At 37.6% G+C, this 15,867-nt stretch overlaps 1 protein-coding gene across 1 annotated transcript in view; it reads left to right on the plus strand.

The window, feature by feature from the left end:
• Window positions 1-15,867, plus strand: part of ERp44 (Endoplasmic reticulum protein 44) — a 106,222-nt gene that overhangs the window by 70,712 nt on the left and 19,643 nt on the right. Inside the window, exons 3-5 of the mRNA XM_081745394.1 lie at window positions 918-1,073; window positions 7,853-8,037; window positions 12,336-12,451. Coding sequence (XP_081601520.1) covers window positions 918-1,073; window positions 7,853-8,037; window positions 12,336-12,451 — 457 coding nt within the window. The remainder of the gene's footprint in view (window positions 1-917; window positions 1,074-7,852; window positions 8,038-12,335; window positions 12,452-15,867) is intronic.

Below are 15,867 nucleotides of genomic sequence, written 5' to 3' on the forward strand. Positions count from 1 at the left end.
AAAAAAAAAAAAAAAAAAAAAAAAAAGCATGGAGGCTCAGTGGTATAGCGCTTACCTCTGGTGCGTGGGGTCCCAGATTTGATCCCTGGCCAAGTCAATTTGTGGTGGAGTACATCGTGTCCGTGGGTTTTCTCGGGGGTACTCCCGTTTCCTTCCACTTTCTCATTCCACCAATTCTTCCATCATTATTTTCTTGCCTTAATCATCCGTCTCCCTTAGCCTAAAGGGCATAACCTTGGAATGTTAAAGATTTTATTTCATTTAATTTTCGTGCCTCAAAATGCGTTGTTGACAGTTTAAGGAGAATTAGACATTTGTATTAATGAACGATTAAAAATTTATGTATAGAAAGTGTGTAATTTAAGTACAAAAGTAGATACCACTTTTGCTAGGACATATGTCGGAAGTATATGTGGGGAGATGCGTAATGAAGCTTGAGGGTGAGCATCTTTGTATAATACGTATGTTTGCATGAATATTCGGACCCAAGAGGGATTGGAATGAGGAATAGCAGAAACTTTGGTAACGAGAAACTTCACAATATGTATCGTTTACCAAACATTGTTAGGGCCATCAAGTCTAGGAGGCTCAGGTGGGCAGGTCGTGTAGCCAAAATGGAATTAAGTAGAAACGCTTTCAAAGTTTTAACTGGAAATCCAATCAGGAAAAGAGCGTTAGGAAGACTTAAGCACAGATGGGTGGACAATATTAAGGTGAATCTCGTAGAAATAGGAATACAAAGTAGAAACTGGATTCAGTTGACTAAGGACAGAAGTCAGTGGAGGGCTTCTGTGAACGCGACATTGAACCTCCGGACTCCATAGGCCATAGAGTGAGTGAGTTAGTTATGCATGAATTATTATTATTATTATTATTTTGTAAAATATAGACTAATATATTTGTTTGTTTCATTTCAGCTTCCAATGAACTTGTATTTATAAATTTTTATGCTGAGTGGTGTCGGTTTAGTAATATGCTTGCTCCAATCTTCGACGAAGCTGCTGATAAAATCTCCTCGGAATTCCCCACCGCAGGACAAGTAGTCATGGGTAAAGTGGATTGTGATAAAGAAGGTAGGAAACTGTCACACTTTTTTGTTGTTGTTGTTGAGTTTCTCATTTTACAGCGCTCTGAAAGAGAAGTTCACAGGCTTGGAAAAGTATTGGAAATTTAGACTTTTGAGAATGTACTGGAAATTTACGAAAACTACTGAAAATACAGTGAAACATTTGGCCACCATCAGTTCTATTCGAAAGTGAATAACTACCAATTCCCAATACAAAATAAATATATTTTGCTACATCTATAAATTTCACGTGGATTGTGTAGGTATATTTCTTTATGTATATTCTGTTGAGTATAGTACAGTGAAACCTGTCTATGTTGGCCACCATCGGTTCCATCGAAAAGTGGCCAACTTAGACAGGTGGCCAACTTACAGAAAATAAGTGTGATTTGTGTATTTTTAGAATAGGATTTCTAGTATTACTCGATTGTAAAATTTTAGTAAGCAGTGGCACGACAGCTACTTATAAATAATGTATATAGAGTAATCATAAAAATATACAGTACTAGAAAATATTACTATAGTATGCAAGAGCGCCTATTTCTCTGTAAATTTGGGGGGGGGGGCATTCAGATGCAAAAGGTATATATATATGAAGATTTTAAGACAAATTGCACTCAAATTATACCAAATATTGTATATTCATAAATAAAATAGGGGCCACATGAGCTTTGGGGGCCCGGGCCCCCTCGGTCCCCCCAGGATCGGCACTCTTGATAGTATGTTTAATATATATGCATACTTTTCTCTTCCTGAAAACTAGTTTGGTATATTGGATTATTCGGATTGAAAACACAATAACACAAACAACCATGAAATAGAAGCGTATGTACGCAGTTTATTGAAATTGATATTATAGCACACTGAGTTATTCAGATTGAAAACAAAAAGCTAAGTTAAAAATTGAGAAATTCGTATGCAATTTACATGACTTCTTTTCAGTTGTTACTGAATGGTGGTTCATTCTAGACGTATTTGTTTTATTCTTTTTGGCAGATATGCACATTCTAATATTGTAGTTAACTACCTTCTGTTAATAAGCTAGAAGTGTTTCCCTCGGAGCAAAAGATGTTTTGAGAAAATCTTGAGGGAATTCATGTCTCAAAACCTCCGCTACCTTTTGACATGCAGTCAGGTGCCAATAAATGACAATTGAGCTTTAACCTTGAGAATTTTCCGGAATTACTAAAGCTTCCCACTGATATAGCTAATGGTTTTACCAAAACAGACAGGATAATCAAATACGTACAACCATTTCCTGAATTCCTGTACGTGCTTTTTCTTATTCACACCTTCCTTCACCACCCTTTTATGGGGGTAGTGTTCTGGCCATTGACCTCTAAAAACAAATCTTGCGAATCTATGCTTCTTTATGTCCAGTCACAAATACAGAACATCTGCCTCTCATATGGGAATTCGAAAGAGCTAAGAAAAATAACAAAACTATATTTTTCGTGGCCAAGATACGCAGGTAAATTTATCATTATCATCATAGGGTAAACATTGCTTCAGTGTGGCCAACTTCTAAGATAGACAGGTGGCCAACTTATAGAGTATAAAGTAACGAATGTCTTATGGGAAAATGCAGGTTCAAGACTAACCAGGCCAAGATAAGCAGGTGGCCAACTTAGAGAGGTGGCCAAGTTGACAGGTTTCACTGTATCAACATCTTAAATAAATAAAACGTTCGTAAATCTTCGTTACGGAAATATCTAATCGAAAACCGGTATCACTTCATAATATGTATTAGGCTTAGTGGTTAGACCTAATGACATCTAGACATCATCACCTATAAATAGGAATATTGGGTCTTCTAAAAATTGCGCCCACGGTCAACAGAGCTCTATTCTTTAGGTCAAAATAAAGCGAAAATATATATAATGAAATCCTTCAGCCTCCGGGGGGGGGGGGGCTCTTTCAGCAGCTATAGGGACTATAGGGAATCAAAAGTTTCACTATGTTGCAACGTCGTATATTAACTTAGAACCTTTAGCATTGGTCTACCAATCCATCAGAGAGTTACATTGATTGTTACGGTAATAAATGGTGCAAGTGTCAACGTCGATCGACTTTTAACTACTGCTATATGGAAAGAATCTATGTTACTATTTGATGGATTGGTCTGAGTGGCGAATGGTCAAAGTATTTTCTTGATGTTACAATGATAGCATTACCCAAGAAAAAGGAAACAAAGAAGTGCAGCGATCACAGAACCATTAGCCCTATTTCCCACACGGTGTCGTCCCACTTGCGACAGTCCTATTACAGAGTGTCTATCGGTCACGAAAGTCATGAAAAAGTCACGAAATCAGAAAACGGTCACGAAAGTCAAGATAAAGTCACGAAAGTTAGCTTTTGGGTCACGATTTTTTCTTAATCTGTCCAAATATAAGTACAGACTAGAAAATTTTGTTGTATAAAACGTCAAAATTCATCATCAAAAATGTCGATGGTCAGCTTTAAATCCTACCTAATCACAAGCCAAGCACTTTTCTATCACATGCATGAAAATTCAGTCTACTTCGCACCCAAATTCGCTATTGAGAATGTTACAAAATTTTATGGTTTAGTAAAGAAAAGGTCACGAAAAAGTCACGAAATTTCATTTTGAAATTTTAGTAGACACCCTGTATTAGCTACAGGAACTGTTAACTGTCCTATGAGCGACTAATTCGATCTGTTAACTGCCCTATGAGTCACCGATTCGTTCATACTAAGATAATGGAAGAAGATAAAGTTCTCTCTCTTTAACTTGTTGCATGTTTAATGTGATTTAGAACCTAACAAAATGTACTATGAAAAATTTCACTCTACCTGAATTTAATATGTGAGAATTTTCTCATTACATTAACAATCTTTTATACGTTTTGCCTAATATATTTTTGAATTAATTTCTATGAATACACTGACTATATCAAGGGGAAAACTAACTAAATATTTAGAGTAGTTCCGCTTTTGTCTATGATTCTAATATAATTAAACATTTCATGTTAAAATGATACGGAGCAGAAGTTTAGCTTGAATATGTTTATGGCATAAGAGAGAAATCAGAAAGAGGTAGGGACGCCAGAAGAAAACATTTTGGGGAGGGGCATCTCCATGGTTACTGTATCACGTCTGGCATATTACTGTGATTAGTGAGTAATTAGATTTGAATCAAATTAAGTACAAAAAGCAGAGCTTTTGAAGAAAGGGGATGTTACAACTGGATTTTCAATAATTACATAGGAATATACTTTTCATGAAAATATCCCTGTTGTCTCGTTAAGTTATTTCATATGTTTTATGTCAAATCTAACTCAAAATTAAAATATTTCATTTGCACTCACATTAGAGGAAAAATATATTTGACGAACAGTATCACTGGCACGTACATATTTCATACCAAGGTTGTTCAGACGCTAACAACGCCAGAGGCAAACATATTTCGAGATGGAATCATATCGTCTTCCATCATCGCAATGTAAATGAATCGGTCGCTCATAGGACAGATAACAGTTCCTATCGCTAATAGGACTGTCGCTTCTAGGATTAATTCTCCCACACTGGAAAGATAATTGCGCGCATACTGAACAGACGGCTGGAAAACAAGATAGAAGAAATGTTGGACGAAGATCAATTACCGGCAAGGAAAAGGCATCAAAGATACCATTGGCTTGATAAGAATTACCTCAGAACGAGTTCTGGGCGTAAAGGAAGAGTTGTGTTTGTGCTTCATGAGCTGGCAAAAAGCTTTCAACAGGGTCAATTGGACGAAATTTTTGCAAATACTTCAAGAAATTGGGGTCAACTGGAGAGACCGACAGTTCATTCGCAACCTGTACATAGGACAGCGAGTCAATATACACTTGAATGAAAGAGAAACCAATAGTGTGGAGGTGGAAGAGGAGCCAGACAAGAATGTACTATGTCACCACAATTATTCAACATATACAGTGAATGGTTAATGAAGGAAGCATAAATGGGAATGGTAGATTTCAAGATTAGAGGACAGATCATTAACAAGACCAGGTATACAGATGATACGATTATTATAGTTAGAATCGAAGAAGGGCTACAGGAGATGATTGACAAAATTGTTGACATTGGAAACTATTTGGAATGGAAATCAACATCGAAAAATCGAGTCATGAGAATATCCCGTGGAAATGCGCCCTTACAGGGTACAGTAGAACAGGGTACAGGAATGCTTGAAGAGGTTGACCATTTCAAATATTTTGGAAGTATTTTGACGCAAGACGCGTACTGCACCAAAGAGATCAGGTCGAGAATTGCCATAGGGTCAATTCATCTGAAGTGGTCCAGAAATTCTGAAAATGGTTGCTCGACCATCTTCGAAAATTCTAAAAATTTGAGTGTGACGAATCTTGTGTATGAGAAGGTCAGTAACATGATTCACGTTGTTGTATGTACGAGTGTTCCTGAATGGCGGCCATCTTTGTTGTCGGTGGAGTGCCAATTTTTGCATTTGCAAGCGTTTACAAAAACTACAGTTGCTCAGGACATACGAATCAGACGAACACCAAACAAAAACGAATCTTTACAATAGAGACTAAGGTACACGGTGAATATGATCATGGAACTTTTGCGTCTGAATAAATATGCAGGGTTGCAAACCAATAAATGAAATCACTAGAAAAAGTACAGAAAATTACACTTTTAAAGGGGCTGTATTTTGGAATGGCATAAAGTGGGCAGTTCATAAGTTTTGTGCTGAATACTATTGCATGTAAAGATTCTGTAGGAATATCCACAGCTATGATACTACTGGCACCGTAGATTTATGGAGGTCCGAAAGTTAAAGTTTATGATTTTGATGTCATTTTTGGGGCGTAATATCTCAGGAGGGCAAAGTGCTAAAAATTGCTGCTTATGCCACAAAGTAATTCTGTATGTTAATAAACTATTGCAAAAAAAAAAATCATAACTGATATTACATGGAGTGACAAGAGAGGACATGGTAAAAAACGCCAAAAAAAAAAAAAAAAAAGCACCTGCGTGACGATGGTCGTAGCTCGCAAAAATTTAAATATTTGGATAGGTTTCATGCTAGATCTCAAAAACTATGCATGGTGCAGCAATTAGGTCCGCATTTGTTTGTGTTCAGTTATGCAAAAGCTTGTGAGTGGCCTTTGCTCCATCTTTCTAGCTCCATGATCATTGCCACGACTATATGGTAAGGGGGTTAGCTCCCCCTTGCACCCACGACACCCATCGTCGAACTGGACCACGGTATTAAGCACTTAATCTATCAGCAAAGGGGTATTGAAATCAAATCCAAGTTACGGAAGTTAATATGTTCATAAATGTAATTCAACGTTGCTTGGAAGAGAGGCAACAAACACACGTTCTTTAATGTAACCCTAGATAGAGAAATCCAGAGGTCAAATTATCAAACGAGAAGGCCACGGAATCGTTCCACTACGACCAATCCAAGTCGGTACTTCACGATTAAGATAGGTGGTAACTTCATGATAAATCGGATGTTTGGGGGTTGCTCCTTCTAGCTGGAAAATGAAAGCACCCTTCTTTACCCCAGCTATGGCATTAGGTAGTTCTCAAACATATCCAGGAATGATATGCCTGTGACGGTGGGTTCAGCGAAAATGAAAAGGTCGTACAATTTCCTCGCGCTTTCAACACAAAACACATTTACCTTCGAGTCCCGTGCATGTTCGATCACTTCATTAAGATTTTTCTCACCTTATATCCGAACGTTATGTCTATGGACCTTAACCGCTGATGTGGAATATGACCTCGTCACTAAACACAATCATGTTCATAAAAGTATCCTGAGTTTCACACCTGTACAACATATCTTCATAAAATTTCGCTTGAACTTTGTTACTATCGGTTAAAGTTTGCAAAAGTTGTGATTTGTATGGTCGCTTACACAGTACTTTCCATATTATAGATCTAGGAACACCCAATTCTAAGCTGACACTCCTAGTTGATTTATGTGGACTACACAAAAATGTCTGCCTCTGCCTCGCTTGTTCGACCGTCTCTTCAGAAAGTGGCGGCCTATCTTGACCCACCGTCCTGTTTACTACACAGCTGGTATCAATAGGACGATTGTACAGTCCGCAGCAAAAAACCTGCAGCATGAGCGTGTAAGTTTATTGTGAAACGACGAAGTCTTTTGCTCCAAAATAAATGTGCAGTGGAGGACGTCGAGGTTTCTCCTGGCGTGATTCGTGCTACTTAGACGCTATGTTGATTCCCTGCGCTGTTAGGCGTAATGCTTATGTTGCAAGCTTTTTGCTGTGGACTGTACCATGCAATGACAGTCCTTGATTGTGATGGCTCTTTGTAGTAACGTCTCCTGAAGTTACGTTGCACGGTTATAAGCGATTGGGATTCCTGAAACCATAAGCAACACTGTGCACGCCCTGCACCCGTATATGACTCCATAATGACTGGTACAATACTAGGGAAAATAAAGAAACAGTGGCACCACTAGTACCAGGATCTGAAATTAACAGCTGGAAATAAATGATGTGCAGCAATAAATTTGAAGATATCCTGTATTTATGGAGGTATAAAACGGTACTGTTACAAATAGAGTTTCTTCACAATCAGTGCGTACTTTGGATAACTAATTTATATAGGCACCGCGGTGTAGACACGCGGTGATGATAATTCAGTTTATCGGAGACAGCAATACACAGATACCATTTGTTAGCTTGTGTATACTTTTTTTTTTTTTTTTTAAACTGTCCTTGTTTTCTGATTTTTTGCTGATTTGTTACAGTACGATGTATAAACGCTGAAATTTGTTTTCAGGTTCTGTGGCGACAAGATTTCACATAACGAAGTATCCAACTCTGAAAGTAATTCGGAATGGCCAGCCAGCGAAAAGAGAGTACAGGGGACAAAGATCAACAGAAGCCTTTGTACAGTTCATTAGGAAGCAGATGGTGGATCCCATCAAAGAATTTTCTGCTCTGAAGGAACTGGAAGAGCTTGATGTAAGTTCTGATAGAAGCTTCTAAAGTGTCGCATGCTGTTTTATTTTGAAAGACCATACAGCCTTATTTTAAATATGCTATGGGTTCAGGCTGGAAATACATAAATAAATAATATATTTATAATGAAGTAAAATGTTTACCTTTGTACTCTTTTTATTTATTTATTTACGTAATATTTCAGCAACTCTTGACTGTAACTTTTGTCTAGGGATGAAGCTTCAACGAAAAAATGAGATTCCAGCTGGGTACATTTCTGAATATAGTTGTTCTCAGGCAATTATCCAAGTGAATTCTGCGTCGTTCAACGTTTCTAGAACCGACAGCATTGTTCTTGTCTTCAGGGTGAAGTATGAGAGAATCTATTTAATAATAATAATTAGGTAGTCTGAAAAGTAGTAACTTTCGTGCGTATGAAATGGCGTTAGTGTTCAGAATCTCACAAGGGAAGGGTCCAAATGGATGAATAGAGTTGCGGGATGAGACATAGTGCACCTGATAGAGGATGTAAAAATATGTGTATGTGCAAAGTTTTAGCGGCTGAGCGCCATAAGAAACGGAGCGGGTCATAGTTGGTGAGAGAAGGGTTATGCCATGTTGTAGAAGTACATCAAATAAACTGTTCAATTATAAAAATACTGAAAGACCGACAATGCAAATGGTGGTAGTTTCACATATTGGCAAAAGAAGAATGGGAGAGTAGATCATGAACTGCCGCCGCCATCTGGAAATCCGCCATTTTGAAATCTGTTATAATTTTTGAAATGGAAAGATAGTCATGCGGCACATGTGTTAAGACTGTGTTTTGATCAGTAATACAATACTGCTGTCTGTTTTGTCATATCACTAATTACTGATGAATTATAGCCTGTTTTATCCCTGTGGATACCATTGCAACACATGCTCGAAATGACTGCCCTGTGGAGGGGGAAAAAACTGTTTTTTTTTCCAGACCGGAACAGCTCTCTTCGGCACTATATGAAGATAATTGAAAGTCATAAATAATTATGTAATAATTTACAACTTGGATATCAAATTTCACTGTTAGTTTTCTTGGCTTGTAAATATGTCTAGCTTAGGTCTACATGTGTTTTCGTGCTAGTTTCGTCTACAAACTTTCAACAGCCGAGTTATCAGTTTCGAAAACAACTATAAAGATAATCCTAAATGTTCCAAATACGTACAGATAACGATCAGTAAAGTTCATAATTGACCTTTTAAGAACATTCTGGCCCTAACTGATACATCACATGACAATATCTTTCCATTTCAAAAAATATCACAGATTTCAAGATGGCGGCGGAGGTTCGTGATCTACTGTCCCATTCTTCTTTTGCTAATATGTGAAACTAACACTGTTTGCATTGTCTGTCTTTCACTATTTTTACGATTCAACAGTTTGATGTATTTCTATAACATGGCATAGCCCTTCTCCCATCAACTTTGTTCCCCGTCCGTTTCTTATGGCGCTCAGTCGCTATAACTTTTCATATACACATATTTTCACATCCTCTATCAAGCACACTGTCTCTACCCGCAACTCGATTCCTCTACCGTAAAGTTCCCGTCAAGTACCGTCAAGTTCCCATTTCACAGTTAACATCGTTTCAACTTAGTACCGTCAAGTTCCCATTTCACAGTTAACATCGTTTCAACTTAGTACCGTTAAGTTATCATTTAACAGTTAACATCGTTTCAACTTAGTACCGTTATCATTTCACAGTTAACATCGTTTCAGCTTAGTACCGTCAAGTTTCTATTTCACAGTTAACATCGTTTCAACTTAGTACCGTCAAGTTACCATTTCACAATTAACATCGTTTGCAACTTAGTACCGACAAGTTACCATTTCACAGTTAACATCGTTTCAACTTAGTACCGTTAAGTTATCTTTACACAGTTACTTAACATCGTTTGCAGCTTAGTACCTTTAAGTTATCATTTTACAATTGCTTAACGTCATTTGCATCTTGTAACGATATTTGGTTAACTATGTGCGCAAATGATATCAAAATGTATTTCAGTTCTTTTCCGGAAGCACTGAATTTAAACGTTTATTTAATACATTTTCAGTTCTATTACTATTAACAACCGTGTTTTTCTCATTATGTGTATTAAAATCTTCAGAAACTTAATAAATTTTTAACACAACCCTATTCTGAACTCTAAAATATAGTACTGTATGTGGCAGAAATATGGACATTACGCTAAAGTGATGAGAAATGGCTGGATGCTTTCGAAATGTAGGTGTGAACAAGAATGAAGAAAATTAGTGGGTCAAGCGGAAAACGAATGAGATGGTGTTAGAAATGGTGGTAAAGAAAAGAACAATTTGTAGATATTACTGAAAAGAGGAAGAGAAACTGGTTGGGAGATCGGCGAAAATGGAACTGTATCAGGAGGGACGTTTTAGAGGGTATTGTGGCAGGGAAGAGAGGGAGGGGGTGAAGACTACAGTTGATAGACGGTATCAAAACAGTAATCATAATCACAATTTATTGATCCTTTCATCATCATACAACGAAATTAGACATGTCAGATATATATATATATATATATATATACTGGTGTACATAAACATATATACTACTGTTACATGTGGATTCTCATAGATTCACTAATTTACTTAATATACATTTAATTTTACGCATACGAATCGAGTTGAGTTGAGTTGAGTTGAGTTTAAGTTCAACGTCCCTTTCAGCAACCAGGCTACGTGAGACGGGACCTAGTAATTAACGTGGAATGCGAACTACAAGGATGCACATATTCTTCAACAGAGTAAAAGCATTGTTCTATCAAGTACCTTTTAAGTAAGATTCTAAAGCTGTTAACGGAGATCTGATTTTTTTTTTTTTTTTTTTAACATGATGGAAGTAGATTGTTATAATAGAGTACCTTTGTGAGTAACTGATTTATTGTATATGTTTGTTCTATGTGTATGCAAGTGAATGTCTTCTTTACTTCTTGTGCTGTATCACTGAATGTCTTTGTTCACAATAAATTCACTACTATTTTTTTTTATATATATATTAATATTTCGAACAAATACATTGAGGGAAGAATCATTATTTCAAGTTCCTTAAAACATTTATGGAAGGGGAGTTCCATTCTACTTTTGCTAGTATCCTTACCACTTTCTTCTGTAGCCTAAGATGACAAGACTTTTAGGTGTATATCCCCAGAAGATCAATCCATATATTATTACAGAATGAAAATTTGAGTAATATTTTACACTTAGCTGTTTTTACATTAATCTTACGTCTTTTATATCTAATCACATAACATAATTTACTTAACTTACTTCTTACATGTTCTATATGTGGTTCCCAGGTGAAATTATAAGATATTTTAACTTTGAGAAAGGTAACAGTTTCTACATATTTAACTGTTTTATTATTTATTCTTTATTATTGTATTGGCCTGATTACGTTTAACATTATGAAAATTTAAGGCACATGTTTTATTTGCATTAATAATTAGTAATCAAGCCAATACAATAATAAGAATAAATAGCAAAATTGTACTTGAAGAGGTTATTTGAAGACAGTGGAGCATGGAAGCTTTTCAATTGCAGCAAACGACCTACCAATAATGGCAGAATACCTCTGATGGTGATTACTATTCTCAATTAGTAAGATACTAAACCTTAGATTTTCTTCTAAAATTATGCATTCGTGTTGGCTGTGATTGTACAGTAGGGTGATGGGTGTCCCATTTTTTAACGAAATTGACTTTATAAATAATAGAAAATCCTCCGGTCTCTCCAGAAAATCGTAAACAAGTAAAGCGTCCCTTTTTGGCTGATAGTTACGTAACATACTAGTATCCTTGCATGAATTTCTACATTGTTTGAAGGAAAAAAATAACCTTTTTCCAACAAATTCAGTCTTTAAAAAACGTTCAAAAGACAATCGGTCATTAATCCTGACTTCTAGTAAATGTTAGAACGTAATGTAAAAATTAAAATTGGAACAAGGTTGGATAAATAAAAACTGGTTATGTTGAAAAAGGTAGAGACATAATAATGTTTGTGCCTAGGTAGATTGTCGAATTACGCCGTAATTGTACCTAGGTGAATTATTAAATTATGCCATGATTGTACCTAGGTAGATTGTTAAATTATGCCGTGATTGTACCTAGGTGGGTTGTCAAATCATGTCAGTTTACTGAGTTTCCTATTTTCTTAATTTCTAAACCCGATTACCCTATTGTATAATCAAAACAAAGCAATGTCATTTTGTTATTCCTTCTAATTGTGATAGCAAATAGTCAATACATTTTTCTTTTATTTTCTCTAGGACAAGAAGAGAACAATCATTGGTTACTTTGAAACGAAGGACGTTCCAGAGTACAATAATTTCCGTCGAGTAGCAACGAATTTGAAAGATGACTGTCAGTTCTATGTTGGGTTTGGGTAAGTCAAGTATCGAACTGTGAGGGACGTTCAGTGAGTTTTCTAACTAAACAAGGAAATCAAATCCAACAACGAAACTTTGACTATTTCTTTTCGTTACAACGTCTATCGACCTCATCGTATTACTTTCATTTGATTAGAGGGTTCAGATCCCCTCAAAATAATGGAATGCACCGTTTTTGTGTGTTTAAGTTAGTTGATCATCATTGGCTTGAGATGTTCAACAGTGTAAATACATAGGCTTTTTACTAAAAAATAAAGGGTACATGTCGTATGCGATCGATGCAATTCATTCGGTGTTGACCAAGCTTAACGTGTTGGTAGACCATGGAGAGCTTAGTCTGAAATACTATGGTGAACTCACCTTTGGTTCTCGGGATATTGTCCATAAAATTTAAGCTTGGACCTATTGACTAAGTCCAAAAGCCCAAGTTTACTGGCCAATAACTGAACTAAAGATTTGCCTTTAACCAAATTTTGTATTGGTAAGCATATGAAAGATCATGGTATACATACAGGCCTTTGGTTCTCAGTTAGGCTTTGTATATATATATATATATATATATATAGGTGTCGACAAAAAAATGTAAAAACACTTCATACAGGACACACAAGTTTGGCCCTCCACTGTACAACGCGTGTTGCGGTTGCAAATTGTTTTTTCAATGTGTCATGTTGAGCTTTCTCTTCCGTCAGCAGTAACCCGTTCACCTGTGAGTGTCGTGGTGCGAAAGTGGTGCGGTAAAATGAGTGACTTGACAGACTTCCGAAGAGGCATGATCGTTGGTGTCCGTCTGGTTGGAGCTTCAGTGGCAATAGTGGCGAACATTGTGGGGGTATCGAAAGGCACTGTGTCCAATGTCACGAGGGCATACACAATTCATGGACAAACGACGTCTGCAAAGCACAACAGTGGTCGAAAGACAGTCCTGTCAGATAGGGACCGGGGGGCATTAAAGCGGATTGTAGCAGCTAAAAAGAAAACCACTGCAATGAAAATTACGTCTGAACTCAATTCCGGCCTAAGAACCCGGTTTCATCGAAAACAGTGCGACGGGAACTTTGTAAAATGAAAATTCATGGCAGGGTCGGTATGGCCAAACCCCTGGTTACAGCAGTAAATGCGAAGAGGCGTATCCAGTAGTGCAAGGACCACAAGGCGTGGACTCATGAGCAGTGGAAACACGTAATGTGGTCCGATGAATCGACCTTCACCTTGTTTCCAACAACCGGTCGTGTTTACGTATGGAGAACACCGTCGCAGGCCTAGGATACAGACTGTCTGCTCCCAACTGCAAAGCATGGGGATGATTCTGTTACAATATGGGCAGTGATATTGTGGTTTTCCGCAGGTCCCACCATAGTCCTGCATGGAATGATGAATGCTAAGGTGTATGAGGCCATTTTGGGGGACCAGGTTCTACCCATGGCCCAAATATTGTTCCCTGATTGTGATGGCATCTACCAAGATGATTTGACATCCTGTCACGCTGCAAAAACTGTGAAATCATGGTTTGAGGACCATGACCAGGAGCTATCACACCTCCCCTGGGTCCCACAATCACCAGATCTGAACATCATTGATCCATTGTGTTCTGAGTTAGAAAGGCGTGTTCGGTCTCATTTCTCTCCACCAGCGTCCCTTAAGGAACTGGAGCATGTTTTGGAGGAACAATGGTACAAAATTCCACACACCACGATTCAGGGTGGTATATTCCCATTCCACGTCGGCTACAAGCTGTTTTAGACGCAAAAGGAGGCCCCACACTATACTAGGTATGATTTTCACACTTTTACAAACGTTTTAGATTTTTTTTTGTCCAACTCATATATATCCGGTGCTTCCTTCAGTCGCTATGGGGCATGAGAATTTCACAATATGGCAACGTTGCAGATAACTTGAAGCCATTAGCATTGCTCCACGAATCCATCAAGCAGTTACAGTGATTGTTACTTTAATAAGTGATGCTAGTGTTAACGCCTATCGGCTTAACTGTCATCGGGAAAAAAATCGACGTATCTAATTGATGGATCAGTAGATCTATTCTGTGGTTCTTTAGCTGCGACGTTGCCACATAATGCAATTCTCATCCCCAGGGGAGTACCTGAAAAATATAGAATTACATATATTTTTCGGTTTTTTTTTTTTGACCTGCGGAATAACACTCTGTTGTCCGTGGGTGCCATTTTTAGAACACCCAATCTACATTTATATACAGCGTGGCCCGGAAGTGGGCGCACCCCTAATTGGTATTTTCTAACGGTTTTAGGTTTTAACCACATTTGTTTGCTAACATTGCTTGGCATTGTATGGTAACGAAAATTGTATCAAAGACACGGTTGTGATACAGCAGGATGGTGCACCAGCGCACTTCGCGATTCACGTGCACAATTACCTGAAACAGGCGTTTCCTGGCCGCTGGATTGGAAGAGGTTGTGCATCTCCACCAGCTCCCTTTGCCTGGCCTCCAAGAAATCCCGATGTGAAGACACCAGACAATGCTCTCTGGTGTTTCATAAAGCAACAAATAAGAAACACTCAGTATCACACAAGCAGGAATTATGAGCAGCTGGGTAACACGCTTTCATCCTCGTGACTCCGAGTATCTCCGCAAAATATCAGCGAGAACTTGGCGCAGAATTCAGCTGTTACAACATGGGTAGTGATCATACCGATGTTTATGACTCTTAAGACTCTTAAGACTTCAAGGTAACTGTGTACAGACATTCTACTATAACTAACACTATAGTGTTGAAACTAAAGGGAGGAGGGGGTACGGCCACTTCCGGACCACCCTGTATATATATATATATATATATATATATAAAATTAACGGAGTCCACGATAAGCACACTATACTATTTCATCCATATACTAAGCGTACAGGTCTTTCACCGTGTCAAGTTTAATGAAGATTGCATGAGTTTCATCAATCACGTGAAATCAATGAGAGAGAATTTTTTTTTTCCGCTATAGGGAACTTACTAATTCAGGTTTCAAAGCAGCATGAAGTCGCGGGTGTAAGGTTGGACTTTAGGATAGATAGTTTGTTAGAGGCTGGATTAGTAGAATCCATCTTGCGCTTCATGTGCATAGGTGTTTATCATGAAGCAACAACCTGCCGACAATTTTAACGACATTATTTCTTGATGATGGCAAAAATTGTTGTTGTGATCTTTCCGTTCGACATCTTGGGGTCAGAAGATTCATTGTTTCCAATACATATATTCCTATTTAACGTTTAAGTCAGAGTAATGGATTCATCTCATCTCCCGTCATTGTTCTTAAGAAAAATCCGTGTGGATTTTCTGGAAACAGATTGTTTCTTCTTACTGATATTGCAGTTAAAAAGCTTCTGATCTGCTCTCAACACTCGAAACACTTACTAGGTACTTCTTGTCGACACTACCAAACG

The sequence above is a fragment of the Thermobia domestica genome, chromosome 18, assembly GCF_964235325.1.
Source record: "Thermobia domestica chromosome 18, izTheDome1.hap1.1, whole genome shotgun sequence".
In the NCBI taxonomy this organism is placed as follows: Eukaryota; Metazoa; Arthropoda; class Insecta; order Zygentoma; family Lepismatidae; genus Thermobia; species Thermobia domestica.